This window comes from Mercenaria mercenaria, chromosome 7 (assembly GCF_021730395.1).
Source record: "Mercenaria mercenaria strain notata chromosome 7, MADL_Memer_1, whole genome shotgun sequence".
Taxonomy (NCBI): Eukaryota; Metazoa; Mollusca; class Bivalvia; order Venerida; family Veneridae; genus Mercenaria; species Mercenaria mercenaria.
The window spans coordinates 5,520,224-5,547,578 of NC_069367.1; the positions used below are offsets into that span (position 1 = coordinate 5,520,224).

Genomic DNA, 27,355 nt, shown 5'->3' on the forward strand with positions numbered 1-27,355 from the left:
AACTCTAAGTGGTTGAAAAAATAAACTGTGAAGTCGCTGATAGTCGGTTCAGACCTTTGGTTTTCTTGCGGTATGGCAGTCACTGAAATGTTTTGTCAGTGGCACCAAATGTTTCCTCTAACATACAGTCGAGCTTAGCTTGAAGATGTGGCGGTATGATATTGTTCCAACCTCCAGTGTTTCCTGTAGGTATAAAGCATAGACTCTTGCAGAACTAATGACCTGACAATCTGTACATTACCATTTCTAACTTTCCTATCCATGTAAATCTACAGTTAGCTAAAACTAAAACTGCTTTTGAATCAAACAAACTCTCATTCCAGGTAAAGTAAAAGTCTCATACCTTCCGTATTCAAGGAAAAGTGAGCATGTAATCCTCGAGCAACCCTATGGCTTACATTCATGTATACATAAATTCAGAGATTAAAGCAGGTTAGGCTTAGAAATAAATGTGTATTTTCCTTCCCTATACATATCCTGTCTGTTGCAATCTTGCAAATAATATGGAGACAGTACTGATACTTATTTAGAATAGTATCTTTTCTATAAATCTATTACCAGTAATAGCTAGGACCTTAGATTCTACTTACCTCCCCTTCCCAGCCTTTGATCGTACTGGATATTATTTCATATTCCATTTCCTTTAACTTTCTAATCTCCATACAGTGATTCTGAAAAGAAAGACAAATTAGTATTAAACAATAATGTTTGTGTTTTCATTTGTATTGTATTTTGGGCCATTTCTTAAGAGTGTTTCAGTTATATACTAGCAAGCAGTCAACCGAAGTGTTCCTCTCCATACAGTGATTTTGAAAAGAAAGACAAATATTAAACAATAATGTATGTTTTTTTGTTTGTATTAGTTCACCTAAATCAGTTTTCCTGGATTCAGTACCAGTACAAACCTGTTCTCCTCGAGTAACTGCTAACTTCTCCACAAGAATCATGAGTTTTGAAGACAAAAGTCTTTTTAAAAATTTTAACATAGACCATAGGTCTCGCCTTGGGATCAAACTCATGACTCTGGGATCTGTGATTAGGCAGTCTCCTATGGAGTTTAGCAGGTGGAAACCTTCAATTTCGGTTCAATAAATGTAACTTATGGTAACCATTGTCTGCTCTATAATCTCCTGCAGTAATGACATAGGGATTATTTTGTTCTTTCCAATCTTGAGCCCAGAAACATTAAAAATATTATCTTGTAGTTGATGAATGAGAAAAAAAGAGATATATTTTCTTTGAATAACAACACTTAACAAAAGGCAACAAAGCTCATAGAAGATTTTATATATTCCATTGATTTACTTACTGCAATATCTCTATATACAGCTATTGCCCTCTGTGTATCACCTCTATCAACGTGACTTTCCTGCAAATGGAAGAAAGTTCAGAAATACTACTGTAACCCTAGAAACATTCGCAAACACTTCATTTTGCACTATTATGACGACAGGCGATTGAGTGGCTAAAAATCTTTGTGGAATACATTGTACGCAACATATGCAAAACCTTAATAGCTTAAGAATGAAACAAGCAGTCGCAGGGAAAATTATAGGTATCTTAAGCATATCAGGTAAAACTGCTCACACACTGGACACCTAACTGGTCTCTTATCCTCAACACATTTTCAGTCTACCATGCTTTATGAGATGTGCAGGCTGATCTTGGTCCGCATTGATAGCAAATGCATAACCACTTGCCGCCAACAGGCGAAATGTTAATACAGGTTTGACTCTAGTAAATAAATGTGGCTGTTTAATTAGTCTCTATTCAATGTCTCAAATACCAAAGTGCCAATCCTTTTACTCTGAGACAGCTGAACTTCAACTCCAAAATTGGACATTAACAAAACATTACTAAAGTGGTATTTTGGCTATCAAATACAAACTTAAACTGTCAGTCTCTATTTTACTACTTTCAATTCGGGGAACTTTGCAAAGAAATTTAAGTCACAACAATTTCCCCTTTTAGAAGTTCTATTACTTACATCTTAAACTAAATCAATGTCTTCCAAAGCCGACCTAAAATTCAACAAATGAATATTTTACCTCTATATGTCTTTCCAATTCTTTCAGTAGACTCGGGTACTTGTCTAATCTGGTGAATGGTTTGGACAACATGGTGGTCAAAGTCATAGCCCCGGGTGACTGGGCTCCTAATTTTTCCATTAATTTACTCAATTCATCTCTGCAAAAATAAAATACAAAAGGCATAAACTTTTTTTTTTACATTTCAAAGAAAATGAAACAAGAAGGTCATAGCAGCCTTCGGTCCCTTGCCTGAAACTGACTTTTCAACCTTAAATATATGTATGACACACTGAATCAGGAATGGTAACAACCGTGGTATGTATAACAAGGGCACCGCATACAGGTGCCATCACTCGTCTGCAAGTGCTGGACAGTACGTAAGAAATGAGATACAGTTCAGAATTTCTAAGTGCCGTAATTCTAACAAAATGCAAAAATGCAGGTTGATTTATGGTTCTTGGCCTACATAGTAATCGAATGATGATAAACAAATGTGCAAAGTTTCATAGCTGTAGCTCTAATAGATTTTGAGAAAAGGTGGACCTGAACAAAAAAATTAACCAAGATACCCAAATTTTCAAAGTACAAAACACGGTCATAATTTTGACAAAATGCATATCAGAGTTATGGTTCTTAACCTACACAGTCACCTAATGACGATAAACAAGTGTGCAAAGTTTCAAAGCTGTAGCTCTTACGGTTTTTGAGAAAAGGTGGACCTAAACAAAACAAGAGCTGTCCGTAAGACAGCCAAGCTCGACTATTCGAAATATTGTCCCAGAAGCAGGAAAATATTACCCAAAAAGGTTAAATATCAAAAGAGTTTTAAGTTCAAAAAGGGGAATAATTTGACCAAAATGCATATCAGTTATGGGACTTGCTGCTGTCAACTAGTTTTATAACCCCGAAGGCACATGTGAAGTTTCAATTCAGTATCTGTATTAGTTTTGGAGATACAAACTTGCATGTAAAACTTGAACCAGAATTTTCAAAGTCCAAAAGGGGGCATAATTTGCCCAAAATACATGCCAGAGTTATGGGACTTGATCCAGTGAGGTTGGTAATTGATCTAGAAAAAGAAAAAATAAGTTTCAAATCTATATGCCTTTTAGAAATAGCTGTATGTACTTGCACGCAAAACTTTAACCAGAATTTTCTAAGTCCAAAAGGGGGCATAATTTGGCCAAAATGAAGGTCAGAGTTATGGGACTTGCTGCTATCAACTAGATTTATAACCCCGAAGACACATGTGAAGTTTCAAATCAATATCTGCATTAGTTTTGGAGATAGTAACTTGCATGTAAAACTTTAACCAAAATTTTCTAAGTCCAAAAGGGGGCATAATTTGCTCAAAATACATGTCAGAGTTATGGGTCTTGACCCAGTGAGGTTGGTAACTGATCTAGAGAAAGAAAAAATAAGTTTCAAATCTATATGCCTTTTAGAAATAGCTGTATGTACTTGCACGCAAAACTTTAACCAGAATTTTCTAAGTCCAAAAGGGGGCATAATTTGGCCAAAATGAAAGTCAGAGTTATGGGACTTGCTGCTATCAACTAGTTTTATAACCCCGAAGACACATGTGAAGTTTCAAATCAATATCTGCATTAGTTTTGGAGATAGAAACTTGCATGTAAAACTTTAACCAAAATCCAAAGTCCAAAAGGGGGCATAATTTGCTCAAAATACATGTCAGAGTTATGGGACTTGACCCAGAGAGGTTGGTAATTGACCTAGAAAAAGAAAAAATAAGTTTCAAAGCTATATGCCTTTAATTGATAGCTGTATGTACTTGCATGCAAAAACTTAACCAAGGTGTGACGCCGACGCCGACGCCAGGGTGAGTAGAATAGCTAGACTATTCTTTGAATAGTCGAGCTAAAAATTAACAAACGCTGACGATCAAGTGATGACAATATCTCGTAGACTTTTTTTAAAAATCAGACGAACTAAAAAGCATAAAACATGTCAAGTGCATCCATTTGAAGAAGATGAACAGAGAACTTCATATGAATGCCTCAGACCAAATTTGATGAAGATCCATCTGACACTTCATGAAAAATTGTTTAAAGCTATTTTCTATTATCAGCTTTAGTGGACCCAGAAGAGGGCTATGTGTCCCCGACTCAACAAAAAAAAGAGAGAAAAGAAAACCTTAAACTAATGCTGCAGACCAAGTTTGATGAACTTCAAGACCTTTCAATTGGTTCATGAGAAGGAACTTTATTTCTAGCTCTAGCTTTCGGTTCATGCAAACTAAAAACATTCATATTACTTTAACATTTTTTAATTCTGATCAATGGCAAAAAAAGCTTTCTCAGGGGACATATTTGTAAGAATGGAATAACTTTAATGTTTGATCTACCTTTGCGTAACAAGGTTGTTTTTATTTCTTATTTTGTTGGATTTAACTTCACTGAGAGTTATAGATCATATTGTGAATTTCCACTTTTTTATGGTAAAGCAAGACCCCATGTGCCCATCTGTGTGCACGGGAAGTTATCTGGGTAGAACCACCCACCTAGATGGCTTCCTCACACAACAGAATTCTACACTGTCATATAGCAAAAAGTTTTGAACCCTCATAACTGTAAGTAGAAAATTTTCTCTGATTGTTCATTAATTATAAGCCAATACCATTTGTATTACAGGTAATTCTAACAAACTCCAAGGGAGGTAATACAAACTTTTTTAAATTTTCAAAATGCAAAACATTAACTGAAAATGATCATTTTTGAACAGAATCTCACCTGTTCTTCTGTAGTATTGCAACTGCCCTTGGATGATTAGCACAGTACCGGGTGTATAATTCCTTCAATGATGGAGCATGCCTCATAAATACCCCACCCACTCTCCGTTGATGGGCTGGATGTCTGAAAACACAAAGTTGGGTTTTATGGCTGGCATACTGACTTAATGCAATGTCTTTTATGCAAACAAAAATCATGTCAATAACACAAATATAAAATCGATTTCTTGTCATTGAAAAAAGTTAGCCAAGAATAATTTTGTATGTTGGTATGGCGGATTCTGTGATCATCTTCAAATCCCTACATTCTTAACAAGAACATGCTGTGATAAGCTGTCGGGTATATATGTTCAAATAATTACACTTGAATTCTGTGTCAGGTAAACAAATTCTTCGGCAGGCATGTCTTGTTTTGTTTGTATGTTTTGTGTTTAATACCGTTTATCAACACTATTTCAGTTACGTAAAGGCGGGCAGTTAACCTAACAAGTGTTCCTGGATTTTTCTACATGCATAAACCTATTCCCTGCAAGTAACTGCCAACTTCCCCACATGAATCAGAGTAGGAGGACGAATTATTTCAGACACAATGTCTTTTATCAAAAAGTCATGGAGAACATGCGCCTCGCCAAAATTCTAACTCGTAACCCCGCAATCTGTAGATCTGCACTCTCCCTAATGAACTAAGTGGGCGGTATTAAGTTGACAGGAAAGATTCAAAACTCATAAACCCAAAGCACTATGTTATTACGTTTTAGATATTTTACCATTTAATCTTTAAATTCAACAACAAAAATAAGAAGCAACTTATAATTTCATTATATTCCTAAGAATTTCTGAAATACAACTTCACTAATGAATATAAAACCTTTTATCCAACTTGTGTTGGATACAAAAAAACATTTAATGGTGGGACTAGTTGCTATAGTGGTGACATCAAATACATAAATGTTTCATGTGTCAAAAAGTTAACCATGAAAAACAAGTTTTTAGTCTTACTAGTCCAAAATCATAGTCAAATTTGGCTGACATAGCGCTAGAAATAGGCAGAAGTATATACTAAAAGGGACATTAAAGCAGTATCTTAATCTAACAATGCCACTGACTTGCGTGCATTTTGCCAGACTGGATCAACCTTGGTACAAGCACAAGGGATTCAGGCCTACAAGATCCACACAAGCCAAATACATCACAGGTCAAGTTACAACAATAATAACCTTTATACATTAAACTACAAAATCTTATCAAATTAACTTCCAGATCTTCAGGTGTAATAAACATGCATTTCTAAATTTGCTGTCTGCTACAAGAGGTATCTGTCAAATTCCTTGTTATACAGAAGGTGTGAATCTGTCAAGTATGAGGGATGAAGGACAACGGAATAACAACTTACTTGGAACACTCCTCTAATGAGACAAGAAAGTTTTGCTGGAATGTAATTATATCTTCTAGATTGCCTGTCAGGTCGGAGAACTCTGACGAACTCATGCTGCAAGAAATAAACACATTTCATAGTGAACATATGGTTATATATGCTACGATTTTGAAATTAAGTTTGTGCCAATTAAATTTAGCATGTTTACGATGGAAGCTTCAACCTTATTTGAACCACTGTCCAGTCTGCTTCTTTGAAAATTCAGTACTGGTGACATATAAAAAGGTGTGGTCATGACAATAAATCAGGCTTTTAATGGTCCCAAATTACATGTACCTAAATGGCGATAGGGGACTTGGAATTACACTGTCAAAAATTTCAACTTACAACCAATCACAATGCATGTTACAAAAAAATAAAAGTTATAATCCCACTTTTATAGTTTTAATTTGGACATAACATATATGTGCGTGTTTAAAGTGTATAGAGGCTGAATGTTTCCACCCATATTTTAAACAAAATACAATGCATTACATATTAAAATGAAAATTATCCAAACAGTGATGACAATGTTATATTTACAATGTTTACTCTTACACTGCTGAACCTGTTCTGTTTATAAATCTTTAACATGATATCATTCATTATTGCTGATAATTACAACACTGCTTGAAAAAATGTGCTTTTCGACAGAAAAGTCCATTAAAATGCACATACCTCATAAGTCATTGTGACTTATTTAATAAGCAAGACTAGCTGAGTAGTGTGACCTACTGGAATTCATATAAAACTTTGAACACTTCCAACGCTGTTTAAGAGACGTATGTAGTTTAAAAAGACTTAAATTTCCAAGTTGATAACGGAATGTATGTACTTTTGAAGGACTTCCATTTCCGAGCAGATAATAGGACGCATGTAATTTAAAATCACTTACACTTCTGAACTGATCATGGAACATACGTATTTCCACAGGAGAATTTAAGTCTGAGCTGATTATAATATAGACATTGTTCAAAAAGACTTACATTTCCGAGCTGATTATAGGACGTATGTAGTTTTGAAGGACAGACGTCATCTCGGCAACATGAGCTCTTTCTGTTTCTATTACATTCTGTAAAACCTGAAAATTGTCATAGTTCTGTTAATAAGTGCCAAGCTACATAATCTTAAATAGTTTAAATATAATTACCTGGCCACTGGATACATTTAAGATTCTGAGACTTGAGTTACTTCACCAAATAACAAATATAATGTTTTAAAGTAAAACAAAAGGCAAGACTCCCAAAAAAGTCAGACTGCCGTAACTTTGTTTGGTTTTCAGTCAGGAAGTTATTCAGTTTCCTGAGCAGAGGGCTTACAATCAGTAAAAGTTTTGGGACCACAATATGGGCATTTTTGTGAGATTTTTAGTTCAAGATATTTTGTTTGTTTGTTTTTTTTTTTAATAATTTCAAAGATTGACGCAAACCACAAAGTCCATGAAAATTAATCCCACACAAATATTAATGGTTTCACAGTAAATTCTATTTTTTTTATTAAATGCTTTAGGTAAAATTCAAAATACCATGTAAAAAATGTTTTTAGAAGGTAAGCACAGTCAAATATTCAGGCACTGTGTTTACTAAGAATTTAGTTCTAAGAACTTGGAAGAAAATTTGGAAGAAGAACGTGCACTTACCACATTATGATAATATTGCATACTCTCCCTGAAGTGTTTTGGCACTTCCTGTGTTTTGTTCACGGTTACAATGGCTCCCGGCCCACCCTTTAAGCTTCCAGTCAACTCTGAAAAATACGTATAAGACATTAAACATACAGTTTCCTTGGCTCGATACAGACCATTAAACCTCTATTAAGTGTGTGTTACATTTACGCATTCAGTAAACGCTGCTGTGTCTTCTAAAAGCTTACCAATTTTATTCATAACTGATTTCAACTTTAATTAGCTAATGCGATTCTACACATGTATCTCATGCTAAACGATAATTTCCCCATAAGATGGAATTACCCAAATCAAGTTCGTGGAAAAATGTCAATCAGATATTACATGTTCTCTGCATGCAAGTTTGGCACCCTCTACTATGAATGGCTTGAGCAAGCCGAAGGCATGAGCTACACTGTCAGTAGAATACCGGTACTACAATACACCAAACATGAAACTGAAAGGATCACACTCAACAGGGTATTTAAATCGCACAGAAACCAACAATGGCCACTGCTAGTCCACTACCTTAAATCACAGTGGGATCACTACAACTGAATCAAAACAAAGGTTCATGGGCACATCAATAGGAACTGAAGTGTGCATCATTAAAACATACTATCAGATATGAAGAACATGCTGGACACGATTGATTCTGCCTTTGCGACCAGTGTAGATCATGATCAGCCTACACATCCATGCAGTCTGATCATGATCTGCACTATTTGCTATTCAGTCAGTACCTTTTTGGTTAGCATCCCTTTTTAAAAGATAACAGTACTGTCTGAATTTAAAGATGGACAAGTTCATTATAGAACTTTGGCAGGGTAAGGGTTATACTTATATTTATTTCATTTTACAGCGATTGCTTGAGTACCTGTGCTCACTTGAGCAAGTTAGTTTGGTACCCTGCTTGAAACCATGGAAAACTTGTGCATGCTTCTCAACCTCCTTGCAACCTCCTGATATTTACGTTTTACTGTTTCACATTTCCCCTTTTTGTAGTGGCAAGGGAGGTGGGGTGGGGGGGGTCTGATACTTACACATTTTAAAGAGCTTAAAATCTTTGGTGAACATAATAGGGGCTTTCCGGTAGTGTATTGTACTCTAGTACAGGATTAAATGTTTTAAATTAAGCATAAATACAGCACTATGCTCTGTTTCAAATTAAAATCCTTTGAAATACCTGAGCCACATGTGCTAGCAATAGGTATCTAATAAACCGCATCTACAATCATATAATCAAGAGTCTCTTCTTAAAGAACTCTAGATACAACCATAAAATCATGAAACACAGCACTGTATTTGACATCAATGAATCATCTCAAATCGGCTATATTTGTATGTTTGCATTCTGTAAAGCTGGTTTGCTATCATTGCCGGGATTAAGGTGACACACCCATTATCATGATTATTTGCAATAAGTAACGGAAAGCCATGTGCGGGCTGAGCTACATTTATATCTAGAGAATGCTGAACAGCTTAACAAGAATATTTAGTCACATCGAAATTGCCAGGTCATTACAGGACTTTAACCCTCACCCTGCTAAATTTCTAAAATGGACTGGTCCATCATTCAATTTGGGCAGTACCATTTATATTTTGAAGGGAAGTTCACTGAAAATTTACTGACTGAATAGCGAACAGTGCAGACATGATCAGCCTGCACTGGTCGCAAAGGCAGAAACACTTACTACTAAGCAGTCTAAAGATTAAAAACATTCTGATAAGAACCACCAGCCTTCAGCAAGCCAGATGAATGGCCTCAGCATGATGAAAGACTTCTACAACCAGAGGAATGTTTCAAACCCACAGCGGTAAGAGGTGATTATAAGTCGGTGACCTTAACCATTCGGCCAGAGGCCCCTTGGAAGTTAAGAGCACAAAGGCCTCAGGTTATTTCAACTGGCATCAAGAGTCTATTCCTATAATGCAGATTTTGACTTATTAACTTTGACCATGCATGGCTTTGAACTTACTTCAATGGCCATATCTGTAGAGTCTTCTATGATGTAATTTTATGAAAATCCACTCCCGCAATCAGAAACAAGAGAAGAAAATGAATGGTGAATCAGTCTGAAAATTCATTAGTCAGAGAAAATGAAAATAATATAAAATCAGCAGCTGTTTTCTACTCTCCAAGGCTCAAGTGGGCATGAACATTATGCATAATGTTGTGCAGTATATCACAGCTGTCTTGACAGAAAAGAAAATACACAATGTTTTGCAACAATGTATCAGTTTTTTAAGTAGCTGTTGTGAAACATCAAGATGATTCAGTAACTTTTTCGATTTTGTTTACTAGCTATGGCCAGGTTTATTAGTCTGTGTTCAGAACTTATGTTTTATTCAAAGGAGATAACTACTGAGGCTGTTCAAATTTTGTATAATTATGTCCCTTGTCTTCTCAAAACATACTCAGAGCCAGGACTGATGAAGTCAGAATTTTTTACAGAATTATTTTTTCTAAAAACAAGAGCTGTCTCCATAGGATGACACATGCCCCCGATGGCACTTTGAATGAATAGTTATGGCCGATGTTAGAGTTTAGGACCTTTGACCTACGGAGCTGGGTCTTGCGCGCGACACATCATCTTACTGTGTCACACATTCATGCATAGTTATTTTAAAATCCATGCATGAATGACAAAGATATGGACCGGACACGCCCATCAATGCACTATCATGAAAAATGACCTTTAACGCCTAAGTGTGACCTTGACCTTTGAGCTACGGACATGGGTCTTGCGCGTGACACGTCATCTTACTGTGGTACACATTCATGCCAATTTATTTGAAAATCCATCCATCGATGACAAAGATATGGACCGGACACGCCCATCAATGCACTATCCTTTAACGTCTAAGTGTGACCTTGACCTATGAGCTACGGACCTGGGTCTTGCGCATGACACGTCGTCTTACTGTGGTACACATTTATGCCAAGTTATTTGAAAATCCATCCATCGATGACAAAGATATGGACCGGACACGCCCATCAATGCACTATCCTTTAACGTCTAAGTGTGACCTTGACCTTTGAGCTACAGACCTGGGTCTTACGCGCGACACGTCGTCTTACTGTGGTACACATTCATGCCAATTTATTTGAAAATCCATCCATCGATGACAAAGATATGGACCGGACACGCCCATCAATGCACTATCCTTTAACATCTAAGTGTGACCTTGACCTATGAGCTACAGACCTGGGTCTTGCGCGCGACACGTCATCTTACTGTGGTACACATTTATGCCAAGTTATTTGAAAATCCATCCATCGATGACAAAGATATGGACCGGACACGCCCATCAATGCACTATCCTTTAATGTCTAAGTGTGACCTTGACCTTTCAGCTACGGACCTGGGTCTTGCGCGCGACATGTCGTCTTACTGTGGTACACATTCATGCCAAATTATTTGAAAATCCATCCATCGATGACAAAGATATGGACCAGACACGAAAATTGCGGACAGACCGACAGACTGACAGACCGACAGACTGACAGACCGACAGACAGACGGTTCAAAAACTATATGCCTCCCTTCGGGGGCATAAAAAAAAAGATTATCTAGTCGGTAGCCAGATTATAGGTTTATTTCCTACATATGAAATGGCACTTTGTCTAGGTTTGGCTACTAGCTACGGCACTAGGTTTATTTACTACCTATGGCACTAGGTTTGCTTACTACCGATGGCACTAGGTTTGTTTACAAGTTGTAGCACTAAGTTTATTAACCAGCAATTGCATAAGGTTTGTTTATTAGCTATGGTATTTGGTTTGTTTACTAGCTATGGCACTAAAGTCTTAAAGTTTGTTTACTAGCTATGACACTAAGTTTATTCATTAGATGTTGCACTAGATTTGTTTACTAGACATGTTTCTAGGTTTATTTTCTAGCTATGTCACCAAGTTTGTTTAATAGCTATAGCAGTTTAATGGAACTAGGTTTACGAGCTATAACATTAGGTTTGTTTCATGTCTATGGCACAAGGTTTGTTTCTAGGGCATTTTTTTTTCAACAAAGTACCAATATAAGACAATCTTTACTTTTAAAACTGAAGCAGAGAATGAACTTGTACTGAAGTAAAATGGTAGTTGCCATACTGGAAGAAGTGTGTAAGTGCTGAGGGGGAGGGGACTAGGTTACCGGTAGTTCAGTGTTTTTGGGCAGTGAATCACTGAATAAGGTCTATCCAGTTGAAAAGCTTTATATACTACTGTAAAATCATTAAATTTCGTGGGCATGAAATTTCGTGGTTTTGGTCTAAACAGCAATTTCGTGGGGACATGAATTCGTGGATATAAACTTTTGAACATAAAATGAATGGGAATTTTACTTGTTCGTTGGGATTAAATTTCGTGGATTAACTCAACCACGAAATCCACGAAAATTAGTCCCCCACGAATATTAATGATTTCACAGTAGTTTATATATTAGCAGACATTTTTTTATCCGCCAGTTGGTAGCTTAAAAAATATGGGTTCTGCAACACTTCTTTGTCTCAGTAGCCCTTCTCTTTGAGGGTCAGTACCAATTTAAAACCAAGAAACTGACTGATCTATGTAATAAACACTGAAGGACATATAACTCAAAACATACATCACTTGAACTGCAACAATTTACTTCCAAACAAAAATTTCTCATACTGAAGTACAGTCGAAACTCGGTATCTCAAATTTCAAGGGACCGTGCTTTTTATTTCGAGATAACCGAAATTCGAGTTATGAGGAGGGACGTATATGGATGAAATGAGTACACATTACGAAAAGATTATTATAAAAACTGTTTCCTTGATGCCGTCTATAAGCTGTCGGCACATTACGCGTACACGATTCCGTACAGTTTGTGTTTATCAAAGTTTTCAGTTTTTCGAAGAATAAAATGATACTAACCTCAAATGTTTTTGAGTCAAGTCTCCTTTTTGTACCATGTTTCTCTTCCGGAGGATTGACAGCATTTCGATTTGACATTTTGAATGAATGATGCTTTCCCCCAAGAAGTTAATGTTTATACAGTCTCATCGCGATTACCTCTAATTAATCCTTATTAATGATCCCAACTGTTTAAACTGAAAATCCCTTTCGACACATCCGGAGTCTCGGTAAGTCAAATTTTGATGTAACCGAAGTTGAATTACATATATAAAGAAGGACATTTGACGGGACTTGAAAGTTTCTTCTTACTTAAGCGGAATTTCCAGGTAAGCGAGTTTGAGATACCGAGTTTCGACTGTATTTGGAAACGCAAATATCAAACTTTTACCTTGTTTGAATTCTCGTACATAGTTACTCGGGAACCAGCCAGTTTTCCCGTGCAATGTTCCTTCCCACCATCCACCATCTATAGCCTGGGTAACAGTTATAATGTCGCCCTTTGAGTAACAAAGCTGCAAAACAAACAAAAAATACATTTTTCTTTCCATACACAAGTAAACCCTTCCCCACCAAGATACACAGGTAAACCCTTCCCCACTAAGAGCAGTAACAGTTGACAAAATCCCACATTTATCAGCACTAACATTTTTTTTTTTCGAAATTCTAATTTGGGTAGCGTAACAACTATCAGTAGTTTCTATAACCAATTTCTCCATATGTGATTTTGGCATTCCCCCTTAATATGGAAAACCATTGCTCATAATGAGCTACATTTACTACAAAAATAAGGATCCTTCAATTTCTTAGCTCCCTGATCAGCCAGATCTATATTCATATTAATGATCTAGTTGAGTACAAGGACTGCATAATGATATCAAATGTCGGCTTGGCATTGATATAATGTTGCTTTATTTAAATTCGAGTGAAAGAGCCAAAATTATTATTATATTTAAGTAAATTACAAGTATCAAAAGGGCATCTTATTCAGAGAAACTTCTCATTTCTTCAGGAATGTTTAACTCTCCTGACACCATGATCTACCTGAGTTCACCATATTCCAGCCGAGTTCGTGTGACTTAAACTTACAGGTATTCTTCACCTTTAACCAGAGTCTTCCCAAACCCTACACTTTCTAGACAGGATGAGCAAGAAACAGACGCATTTCCTGCAGAGAAATGCACTCACTGTGATGATGTAAGTTAATTTTTGATGAATGGTTTGTGTGCCTGGCTTACAACAAGCCTAGGAGAAGTCTGGTATAGACAGACATGCTTCCTACATATGTCAATTATCTGGCACTTAATTTGCCAATTAGCCATAAAATCATAATGACAGTCACTGGTTGTTCTTTAGGAAGTGATCAGTTTGTATTTTCTGAGCTATATTTGGCATTTCTTGCTGATCTTTTTCAAATCTTTCATCATACCAAAAATAAGGTAAGAACTCAGAAAACATGGCGGCCTTAACATTGGACATTATAGCAATACCATAACAAAGTCAACCTGATTTCAAAGAATTTTTCAACAAATTCCCTCTTCAGCCAGAAAAAGGGTAGGGGTCCCATGGTGATGGACAACCTTCAATATTTAACATTGAAAGTTCAACATTCCTTTTTTTTACAGAACTTACACACAGAATGATGTAAAGAGCTCTGACCCAAAATTTTACAAGCCCTTTCCTTTTCAAACCCTGAAAATACACCAAAAAAAGCTTAGATACAAAATGAAGAAGACATTTTCTTTGTTTCTTTAACATTATGTCCATGGAGGCCCCAATAAATACAAGAGACTAAACTCCTGTTCATTCAAATATCTCCATTAAGCTATATGCAAAGTTTTGAAAGTACTCTTCAAATTTAAGTCAGTTTCACACAAAGTTTTGAAAATACTCTTCAAATTAAAGTCAGTTTCACACAAGGTTTTGAAAATACTCTTCATATTAAAGTCAGTTTCGCACAAGGTTTTGAAAATACTCTTCAAATTAAAGTCAGTTTCGGAGAAGGTTTTGAAAATACTCTTCAAATTAAAGTCAGTTTCGCACAAGGTTTTGAAAATAGTCTTCAAATTAAATTTTAAGTCAGTTTCACACAAGGTTTTGAAAATACTCTTCAAATTAAAGTCAGTTTCACACAAAGTTTTGAAAATACATGTACTCTTCAAATTAAAGTCAGTTTCACACAAAGTTTTGAAAATACTCTTCAAATTAAAGTCAGTTTCGCACAAAGGTTTTGAAAATACTCTTTACATTAAAGGTCAGTTTCACACCCTAGAAATTTGCAATATAAGTAATCATTTTTTTCTTACTGAAAAATGGGTACAACAATGTAAATATATGCCTACTGAAATATTCTAGCTTATAAACATTTTTTTGCCACTGACATACATCTTTTGCCATGGTAATTATGTGGTGTTAAGAATTTATCCAGTTCATCAACATATTTTCTGTATTTCTTGGAACTGTTGCAAACATTTTGGAGGGCACAGGTGATCTATTCCACAAACAGGTGCAGATATGTAATGAATGAACAGAAATAATTCATATTTCAACAATTTTCTTCCGCTTGTAACTGTAATGGCTTTTTTGAAACTGAAATTACGCCAACATTAAAATTTGAATGGTGGTAAAAATTATGCTTACACAAATATAGCTTTTAACCTTTAGCCTTGCTGGTGTCAGGGGACTCTGCCTTTGCGACCAGCGCAGACCAAGATCAGTCTATATGCAGGCTGATCATGGTCTGCACTGTTCACTATTCAGTCAATAAATTTTCAGTGAACACCCCTTCAAATAATAAAATGGTACTTCCCGATTGAATGAAGAACCAGCTAGTCCATTTTAAAAATTTAGCAGGCTAAAGGTTAATTCATGGTAACAGCTCATTTTCAGAACAGTTCTTGATCTACTGTTTTAGTTAACTGCAAACTTCAATACCGGTACTGTTATTAGTTTTGTAATGGTAATCAATTAATCAAACAATGATTCTAAATTTCTTACAAATGAGCCGTGCCATGAGGAAACCAACATAGTGGTTTTGCGACCAGCATGGATCCAGACCAGCCTGCGCATCTGCGCAGTCTGGTCAGGATCCATGCTGTTTGATTTCAAAGCCTATAGCAACTAGAGAAACCGTTGGCGAACAGCATGGATCCTGACCAGACAATGCGGATGCGCAGGCTGGTCTGGATCCATGCTGGTCGCAAAGCCACTATGTTGGTTTTCCCACGGCGCGGCTCAAATGATGGTGAATCTTTTCTGCAATATTACAACTTCTCAACATGAGGAGATACGCACTATTATTGTCTGCCAGCAAATCATCGTGAAAAAAATACTCTTACGGTCATCACACAAACTGCCCTGGATTAATAATCTGTTTGTTTTGGGTATAACCCTATTTTTCGACCGAACTTCAGAAATATAACAGAAATGGGAAGGGTAGTTAATCTAACCAGCTTTCTTCGCTTCTGTTCCAGTACTAATAATCGTTCTCTGCAAATAACTGCCTACTTACTCAAGAAACTGAGGTGATGAACGAATGATATCAAACACAATGTTTTTTATCAGTTGTCGCAGCAAACATACTTCTTGTCCAGGGATTGAACTCCTAACACCATAATCCATTTATCTGCTCTCTTCCTAGTGAGCTAAGCAGGCAGACAGGATTAATAATCATAGAACCACCTCAATTTAAACATGGCAATATTATTTGCTCAGTAATTGGCAATGACGGACCTGAAATGGTTACTGGCATGATTAAACCTATACTATGCACAAGGGTTGACCAGACTGCCGATATAGGCTTAAGATTGCTTAGAACCACTAAAGAACGTACCTGCCATTTTATTTTTGTTTGTTTGTTCTGGGTTTAACGCCATTTTTCAACAGTATTTCAGTTATGTAACGGTGGGTAGTAACCTAATACCAGTGTTCCTGGATTCTGTGCCAGTACAAATGTAACTGCCAACTTCCCCACATGAATCAGAGGTGGAAGACAAATTATTTTAGACACAATGTCTTTTATCAAATTGTCAAGAACACAGCTCTTGTTCGGGGATCAAACTCACGATCCCCTAATCAGTAGATCTGCGCTCTCCCTATTGAGCTAAGCTGGCGGGCGCTGCCATTTTTTTAAAAATCATATACCTGAACATAGACATGAGAACTCCACTGTTCGAATCAACTGATCATATAAACTTTCAATGATAATGGATACCATATCGAGATGAGACAGGGGGAAATGACACCAAAAATGACATCACTCATCACTGGTGGTCCAATAACTAGTTACTGTACACCCTTTCGGGTATCTGCCTAGGTTACAGGATTCCATCCTAATCGATTTTTGTTGCTATTTATAGGTATACTATAAACCTTGCTTTGGCCTACCTCAGGTTATACCCTAGTGATACAGTGATGTTTTATGATTATTACGAACATTAAACAACCTTTATCTTGAAGCAAGAAGCAGTATATAACCTGATAGTTTCTATGTTTTATATGTCTGCAAGGTGGCTGGTAGATGTAAACTATCTGATAAACTAGAAACAAAAAATCCTCACTGAAACATCACAATGTTAATGTAAAGTTTTATAATATTTATGATGTTTTTGACTTCATAATCTCAACAAGTGGTTAAATATAAACAAACAAAAAATCAGATAGAAATCTGAATAACTTAAAAACACTCAAAGACAAAGAGGGAATTTTCAACTTTTCAAAAAAAAAATTCAATGAAATCAGAATGATATGAGGTGAAGCAGCAGTGAATGAATGGTTTGGTACTAGATTTCTGCAGAAAGCTGTGTGAATTCTTGAACAGTTGCCAGAGGTATACAGGGTAAGTTATGTTCTTGTCTGAATGAAAATAAACAGAAATTCTTCACTTTATACAGTTTTGAAATGATAACAGAATATGTGTATATCAAACATGAATGTGGTAACCATTCTTTCCATCCTAAAATCTGGAATTTTATTTGAAAAATTAAGGAAATGAACCCGCAATGACATTTGGCAATTTCCATGCAATTACGCAGTTTCGTATGCTATTTCAGGATCCTTTGGTCACAGAAAATTGCTTTTATAACAAATGGAGAATGCCATGCCAAAATCACATAACAGAGAATAGTATGTAGTCAGTATGGCAATTGTTGTTTATGACATTACCTGCTAATTACCTTGAACTAGAGATGCTTTTGAGAAAAGAGCATGTCTCCCACAACTGCCCCATTGAAAAATCTCTAGTTTCTCTCGATGGCTTTGATGAGTGGACCCCATTGAAAAATGTCTAGTTTCTCTTGACTGATTTGATGAGTGGACCCAATCAGTAATTCTAGGGCCATAATTCAAAAGTGCCTGGGCAGATCTAGTTAGTTATCGAACTTGGCCGAGGTCTTATGGTCAAACACATTTTGTTCAAGTCTGGTGAAGATCGGATGAGAAATGTTCGACTTAGAGAGCGGACAAGCTTTGTGACAGACAGACAGACAGACTGGAGTAAATCAATATGTCTCCCACACCACTGTGTGGTGGGAGACATAATTAACCACCTTAATTGAATAAGCATAAAATTTTATGGCAAAGTTTTCTTATTTCATGTGGGTAGATGACGCAAGTCCCCATCTAGAATGGATGGAACAACTTATTTCATGTCAAGTCCATGGCAACTCTATGCAATAGTTATGTCCCCAAGCATCCAGTCTAGGCTGATACTGCTGGAAACAGTACTAATTCAAGTTATTGCCCAAGATAAAACTCGAGCTATGACATCAGTAGCAACAACAAACTGTTCAAAGCTGGAATGCTAGCACTGTAGTCTAACATGAAAACCACTGTGTTAAGTACTGACTCCTATCATTTCTTAACAGTTTTAGGGAAAAGATAACTTTATAAAGTCTTAGTATTCTTACCTCATCATTATTAGTGCCCTTGAAGTTATGGAGGGCTTTCACCCTCCGCGGGGCCTGTCCGGGCTCCCCCATACTGAGGAGACCTGGTGGTTTAGGGGGAAGATCTGGCTTTGCGATGGGCGGTGTGGCACACTGTGGAGGAGTGGAAGAAGGGCCTATAACTGAGGCGGTCGCTGTTGCAGTGGCGGTAACTCTGGCCGGGAAGATATTAGCTATCGGCTCATAATGATTCTCTACAGCACTAGGCGGCTCATCAAATGCTTTTCCTGAAAATAAACACAGCATAATTTTAACAAATATTGTTACAAAACATTGCTTTTTGCCTCTGAAAAATTTAGAAAAATGCATAAATGGAAGCTATACCTTACAATGATCAAAAGACTTTTGTCTTTGAATTCTCCATTATCATGCAATAATTAAAAGAAAAAGTATTTTGGTTTTTTCAGTTCTTGGCACATTGATGTGAAAAAAACTGTTAGATGATTGAATTTGGTATTTTCTAACTTGTCTATAATTCGAAAAAAAAATTTCCATTTCCATAAAAAAATAAAAACTGTCGAAAGAGTTAACAAAAAATTTACCATTGCCTAAATTCACTGAAAGCCTGTCCACAAATCCTTTAACATGTTTAAGGGCCTTCATCATACAGATTTAAACAGAATTTCTTAAACTTCCATAGAAAATATTATAAGGATATAGGTTATATCCAACAGGCAAAACACAATTATACTTATATATGTATATATACAGTCACTATAATAATTATATAGATGGTGAAAATGGACAAAAATATCACTATCAAAAATGTCAAATATTACTATTGTATACAACAAATCTAGGGTTTCAAATAAGATATTTAACACTTGTATGACTATAAAATATTTTATACTTTTGATAACATTTTATTGTCCGAAATGTTTGATCACAGAAATGGCTGGGAGATTTCATAACCAAATTATGTTATTTAAGTATCCCAGATGTTATATATATCTTAAATGATAAAACCAACATTTTTTTCTTCTTTCGAATCTATTCTCTTAATAAGCAATGATGAATCATTCACAACTAATATAATATACAATGTAATAAATTTTTTACTGACAATTAATTTTCTATTACCGGTAAATGCTAGTGTATCATTACCACATAATATAAGAATCTTACATCATTATTTTACATTTTGAATGTTCCTGCCAAAAATCCTCACAAAAATGCTGTTTATTCATTTATTCATCTATCTTATCTGACTTTTTTTTTTTTTTTTAGAAGGCAAAATCAGTATGTACCAATTTTTAATGACCTTTTATTATGTGGGGTGGAGGGGAGGAGTGTGGGGTGGCATGCAATGTATAAAACAATCAAATCAATACTGCATATCAGCAAGTTCACTTCTCTGAGCTAAACATATTACGGTGACCAAATTTTCTATCTGTTAAATATGGTCAGTCTACATTAATTCATCCACAGGTCTGAGCGAAACTGATTTAAGTGCAATAAGAACACAACAAAGGGTCTAAAAACCAACTGTAACCACATAGATATACATGGGTGGTGATGTTATACTGAACTGACCAGAATCTTGAATAGATTATCCAGACCATTTAACTCACCTTTGAAGATAATTACCTATCACTTATCTAAGGTACATCTTTGTAGATACTAATCTACCATCCAATAGCTCATAATTCTCCCCTCCCACTACAGGCCTCAGGTGAACTTCTACAATCTATATATTTGTAGACAGGCTGTACATTTATACTTCTTTAGGAGTGATATTGGAGCAGTTTTTGTTTAATATAATAATTACTTAAAATTGCTTAAGGTAATGTCTCATAAATTTTAGGTAAGGTTAGGTAGGTAGATCAGTTTTCTTTGATAGGAGATGTTTAAAGGCAAGTCTATATTAGATACTTCTATATCAGAAACTAGAATTGTTAGTGTTATATTTAATTAATGAAACTTATATTAAATTAAAGGTCCATTACTAAGGGAAAGTGAGTTAGCAATTTTTTTCATAGCCAGTGCATAGACTTCTGCAAGACACTAAATAATGAAGATTGGCAGGTCAAAATTTACAGAAGGTCTTTGGAACTCAAAGAAATATATGTGTATTATGTTGAAATTTAAATGAAAAGACAGAATGACCCCCCAGGTCTTTTTAACTTTCTTCATACTTCATAGAAAAATAATTGTACATATACTGCGATTTATTTCGAATTTCTACATACCAACTTTCATTTTCCAATAAAATGAAATAGTTTCTGTGCTTTTTAAAAGAAATTAAAATGTTCACTTTCCTTAGTATTGGACCTTTAAAGAGAATTCCTATAGTTTTTTTCCTTTCATAGAATTGTTTTAAATTCACATATATGATAGGAAAATTTGTGCTGAAAACAATGAACAAATAAAAACAATAGGTCACCAGGCTTGTTTTTGTGAAAAATTGTTTTGAACACACCCACTGTTGCTGAAACTGCTAGCGATTTTTCAACATTTTCATAATTTTCTGCTTTTGTATAAATACCAACCAAAATATACATCAAGACAGCACAATAAGGTTTTTTTTCATTTTACAGATTTTATTATATACTTATTTGATATCATAGTCATATTTGTAATACTCTATCCTTACAATAATGGGTACAAATGAAAAAAAAATTGTTTCATATTTACTTTTGTGAACTTTTTTCAGTGAAAAATACCCATAGTGAAGAATATATTTTTAAATTTTGAAAAAACTCTTTCATTGAATTTTTTCCTGTTTTTCTTGTGTATAGATAATTGTATTGTGAACATAAAAATGGCTAAAAATGTATGGGTCACCAGGCTAATTTTTATGTTAAGACCGCTAGAATACAACACCTGTTCGTACGGAAAATGGCGCGAACCTGGCCAAATTGATTACATGTATGTCTGCTAGATGTTAAAAAAGTTTCAAAAATTCTTAATTCTTTCTATAATTGAATACTAAATAATCTGAAAGGTGATAATGTCTTATCAGTACTAAGTCAATTATCTTACATTATATGAACAACACTGTCTTTGTACTAAAATGCGATGTGAAAACACAACCACAAAAATAGCAAGATACCTGTCAGGCATGATACTTGTCAATACAACATAAACCAGTATCAACATTTGATGACTGATAAAACTTATCAAAAATGTTATTTCATTCAAGATTCCTCATATTTAAGACTGTCTGTAACATGTTTTAACAAATGTTGACTTCAGTTCAGTTTTCCATAGAAAGTGTCGGCTGCGCAAAAAGATGCGCATAAAAAACTATCGGAATTCCCTTTAAGTGATGGCCTTGACATTAATGGACTCATTATTCCCCTTTAAAACTCTCTTTTTGCTAACTTCTTGAATTTGATAGGCTCCAACAATGTTGAACAATGAAACAGTCATATTGGGCAAAATCTGAGAAACAACTGTATCTAATACAGTTGCATGCAGTATAAATTTTGAGAAAAAAAAATCCTTGACAAGTCACGTAATTTTATGGGCATACATTTTGGTGGTTTTGCAGATAGTTCGTGGATATAATTATGTGGAAGACTAATTTTTGTGGATTTTGTGGTTGTGAAAGACCAACTTTTGTGATTGTGGTAGACTAATTTTTGTGGATTTTGTGTTTGTGGAAGACTATTTTTGTAGATTTTGTGTTTGTGGAAGACTAATTCTTGTGGATTTTGTGTTTGTGGAAGACTATTTTTGTGGATTTTGTGTTTGTGGAAGACTATTTTTTGTAGATTTTGTGTTTGTGGAAGACTAATTTGTGGATTTTGTGTTTGTGCAAGACTAATTTTTGTGGATTTTGTGATTGTGGAAGACTAATTTTTGTGGATTTTGTGTTTGTGGAAGACTATTTTTGTAGATTTTGTGTTTGTGGAAGACTATTTTTTGTGGATTTTGTGTTTGTGGTAGACTAATTTTTGCAGATTTTGTGTTTGTGGAAGACTATTTTTTGTGGATTTTGTGTTTGTGGAAGACTATTTTCATGGATTTTGTGGTTGTGTCAATCCACAAAGTTTAATTGTACCAAACAAGAAAAATTTTAATCCAGTTTCTCTTGATAAATGGAAATCCACAAATAATGATTATATCAGTCAATTGAATGACATTTCCCTAAAATTCTACAAAATAGCCTATTTCAATATCTACATACATGTACATGTCAGTGTGTATCTCAGTGGTTTGGGCAATGTTATTTCTGCTACCTGATACCACTGATTTGTTATTTCCTCAGATGTTTTGGAGCTAATCAGTCAGAAAAATCTTAATGGAATCAGAGATAAGAGTTAATTCCTCACAAACATGTGTCTTATTGAGCTAATCTTTAATCTTGCCAGCATCTCAAACATATGCCATTTAATAAAAACATGTACAATTTCATCCTAAAAAATTCATTACAAATTTTCTTCACAGTTATATACAAACTCATAAACATTTGACAATTCAGCCAGCATAAGAATATAAGGGTAAAGTACCATTATTGGAAACAAGACAGCCATGAAGGCCTTACACTGCTCACCTGACAGGTTACCACAAAATACTAACATCCTGTCTAGGTTTCATTTAACCCTTAGCTTGATAATGGCAAAAGTTTCTGCCTATGCGACCAGTGTTGATCAAGATCAACCTGCGCATCCATGCAGTCTGATCGTGATCTGCACTGTCTATGTCTATGTTATACTGCTTAACAATCGTTATCGATTATAACTAGCAGGCGCTTTGTCAGGGATAGCTGTTAAAAAATAATAAGAATACAGAGATTATGTGTTTGCTATTCAGTCAGTTAATTTTTCATGAAAACCCCTTTGAACTATAATGTTTCATTTAAATAAAATAGAATTTAGAATGGTCGCTGTAGTACAAACAAAATGTTTTTCCTACCATTTGATCAGGTGACCTTCTTTTCATTCCCAAATGACCTAGCTGGTATCTTAATTGATCTAGATTACATCAAGGCTAACATTCAGATAAACAGTACAGTACCATTGTAGCAATGAATGCACAATGGATAATCACAATAGCTGAGCACATTGAGCACCTGGTTGTGCTCAGGAGAGCTTAGAACAGTACGTTGACACGTTGATGTATGCATGACATTATCTCCTTTCCTCAAAGTATTCTGTATCTGCTAGGAATTAGTATCACAGCCTTTCATCCGTATGATTTATAGTGATATTTTGATCCTTACCATAGTACTTACCGCAATTTTTTTAACAAGAGCACCGCCTTGCGGGTGCTGACGCTCATCTGATTTTTTTAGTGTAATTGAAATATTGTCCTACCCATGATTTTCTAAGTCTAAAAAGGGCCATCATTCTTGCAAAAAGCAGGATAGAGTTATGTTTCTTGATGTACAGTGTCCACTTATGATGGTGAAAAACTGTTGCAAGTTTTAAAGCAATAGCTTTGATAGTTTATGAGAAAAGTTGACTTAAACATAATACTCAACCAAGAAATCTGATATTTTCTAAGTCCAAAAGGGGCCATAAATCTTACCATAGTACTTACCGCAATTTTTTTAACAAGAGCACCGCCTTGCGGGTGCTGACGCTCATCTGATTTTTTTTGTGTAATAGAAATATTGTCCTACCCATGATTTTCTAAGTCCAAAAGGGGCAATAATTATTGCAAAAAGCAGGATGGAGTTATGTTGCTTGCTTTACAGGGTCAGCTTATGATGGTGAACAAGTGTTGCAAGTTTCAAAGCAATAGCTTTGATAGTTTAAGAGAAAAAGTTGACCTAAACATAACACTTAACCAAGAAATCTGATATTTTCTAAGTCCAAAAGGGGCCATAAATCTTGCAAAAAGCAGGACGGAGTTATGTTTCTTGCTGTACAGGGTCAACTTCTGATGGTGAACAAGTGTTGCAAGTTTTAAAGCAATAGCTTTGATAGTTTAGGATAAAAGCTGACCTAAACATAAAACTTAACCAAGAAAGATGATTTTCTAAGTCCAAAAGGGGCAATAAATCTTGCAAAAAGCAAGATGGAGTTATGTTTCTTGCTATACAGGGTCAGCTTATGATGGTGAACAAGTATTCCAAGTTTCAAAGCAATAGCTTTGATAGTTTAGGAGAAAAGCTGACCTAAACATAAAACTTAACCAGGCAACGCCGACGCCGACAACCGCTCAAGTGATGACAATAACTCATAATTTTTTTTCAAAAAATCAGATGAGCTAAAAATCAAATTTCCATAAATTTATCACAACTTAAAGAAAAATTTACAGTCTTCACTTTAAAGTTTGTAGACCGAATTGCAAAAACTGAAGATCACTCAGTGTTGATAATGTTGCACAGAAATTATGCAAACTCAGCAGATTTTTTTTTCCAACTGTACAATGTAGGTGAGAACAACTTCACATTATTTAATATTCAAATCATTTTTTATAAACATCTAAAGTACTGTTAGAACCTGTATTGAACCTTTATTATAGAACAATTCAAGTTTTTGTGTGTACCACTATCAACAAACACCAGTCGAAACAGAACACCAGTGAATACCATAGTTACACTCCTAACAGTAACAACTACAAGGTTTTCTTTTAACGAACTGGCTATTATTAGTTCCCTACCAAAATCCCTCATCCAAGACGGGAAGAGTCACTAAGTAACCAAGACGGGAAGAGTCACTAAGTAACCAAAGTCCACAAGTGTTGTGGAATTCAAACAAAATGTAATACAAGGCCAGTGCATGTAGATATTAGACATGCTGGTTCAAGTAAATTCTATCCCAACAGCATAGACCAAAAATATTATGAACATGACTGCTATCCAAATAAAACATGCTTATGAACTTAAATCATAAACCATGAAGTATATACTTACATTGTGCTATGGGTAAGAGCAAGTTATGTAAAAATCTTTTTAACATGCAAGTTAATCTTTAAGCAAGCGAAAATCATGCATACATACCTAAATCAGACAGAGAACTGGCTCTAGAATTACTTTGAGAATCACTTCTAAAATCAGATTTAGAATTTGTCCTAGAATCTCCAAGACTAGACTCGCTTAAAAACTCTGCCCCAGAATCAGTTTTATAACACTCCAGTGCCGACAGTCTCTCAATGCTGCCCTGTCGTGACCCGCGCAGCGACCCCTGGGGCTCGGACTTTGGTGTGCTAGCCGCAAGTTCTTTCTGACGTACTTCTAACACAGAAATGAAATCATTGATTTCATTCACAATATCAACAAATTCATCAGAAAATTCAGTACTTGGGTGGTTCTTAAGGTTTTGTTTTCTGTAATTTTCCATTTTGACACCTTAACACATATCAACATCTAAATCTTCAAAGACAAGAGGTGTGTATCACAAAAGGAACTTTTTGGATTTAAGCTTGCACTAAAATAACAGCATATATATTTATCTTTATATATGCCTCTTCTGAACACAAAACTTAAATCACTCCTATGTATTCAAATTAAAAACAGATACTGTGATGTATTTCAAAGACGTCTAATTCACAAAATGCATCTTCCCCTGCAAAAAATAGATCTTCCAATTTTCAGAGTCTGCAAATTACATAACAAAGAGGTGCTGAGCTAGAAAACAGCTGTTTCAATAACTCCCAATAATTTTCCGAACCATTTCCATAGAAACTGAATCCTGAATGAGCTTATTTTAAGAAACTCACACTTAAAAAAGTTTGTATGTGCTGAAACTGATTTGCTTTCTAATTACTTCCAAAGCAATTAACTTAACACGAATCTAAAAAAAAAATCCAAAGCAACCAAACATATCACAGAATAAAAAAAATAAATTCCAAAGCAATTTTAACACTGATATATTATGAAGCAGTTGCATTTATACATCCAAATGAACTTCTTTTGCATAAAAGTAACACTGAATGTGAAAACATTACTTTTCTCAATGATAATTGCTGGAATTCCATATAAATGATCTCCACTTAATGCGTTTCCTGCTACTTAACATTAAAGCACTTTATGTAGTTCATATATTTATGCATAAACAAAAATATATGTATTTTCCTGTTGTCAAAGAAAATCCAAATTGGGTTTCTATTACCCTGGGGTCAACAACTTGTAACGAAAATAAAAAATCTGCCACTGAGTCTGTGTCTAAAAATAGTAACACAAGTCTATGACTGGTTCCACAATTTTCTTTGATTTCAATCACCAGTCTACAGAAACAAACACTTTTTATCTCACTTCTAAAAATGCTCTCCTTCCAATCAACATAACTCCTACACAGTATTTCCAAGAAAAAAAACAACCTTTTTCAAAACCATTAAACTCTATTAAACTTCATTTTTCTCTCAAAAAAACACCAGATAAATGATTTTGAAGAGGTATACATATTCCACCCAGTAACAGGTTTATATTGGAACTGGCTGGCAGCTTATCAGAGCCTCTGATAAGAGAGAAAACTCATAATCTATGGAATCAGCAGCCGAGTATATTTTCTGAGGTAATGGCTAATACATGCACCAGCTGGAGGGTATAATTACTGGAAAATCACTCAGGTTTGAGTCTGAAACAATTTGGGGGGAAAATAATCGATACACATGTACTCTTGACAGTGAAACCTTCCTTTACAGGATTAATTAACCCTTACTTTTGTCCTAGTATTAATTCTGTATTCTGCTAGAAAAGGGTTAAGTCTGGGAAATAGCACCAAAAATACTATGTTATAGGAGAGATCGCCCTGAGGTCACACATTATCATCTGTTTATCT

The 27,355-nt window shown here is 35.2% G+C and overlaps 1 protein-coding gene across 1 annotated transcript; it reads right to left on the reverse strand.

Annotated features, from left to right (window-relative positions):
• Nucleotides 1-79: 79 nt before the first annotated feature.
• On the reverse strand, nt 80-26,990 carry LOC123555077 (rho guanine nucleotide exchange factor 7-like). Its single transcript, XM_053548929.1, has 11 exons — nt 25,576-26,990; nt 18,642-18,907; nt 13,127-13,250; nt 7,833-7,939; nt 7,180-7,274; nt 6,173-6,268; nt 4,781-4,903; nt 2,049-2,187; nt 1,310-1,369; nt 591-671; nt 80-214 (listed from the first exon to the last, which is right to left on the reverse strand). The coding sequence occupies exons 1-11, from the start codon at nt 25,913-25,915 to the stop codon at nt 80-82; spliced, it is 1,566 nt and encodes a 521-aa protein (XP_053404904.1). The 5' UTR covers nt 25,916-26,990.
• Nucleotides 26,991-27,355: the final 365 nt, after the last annotated feature.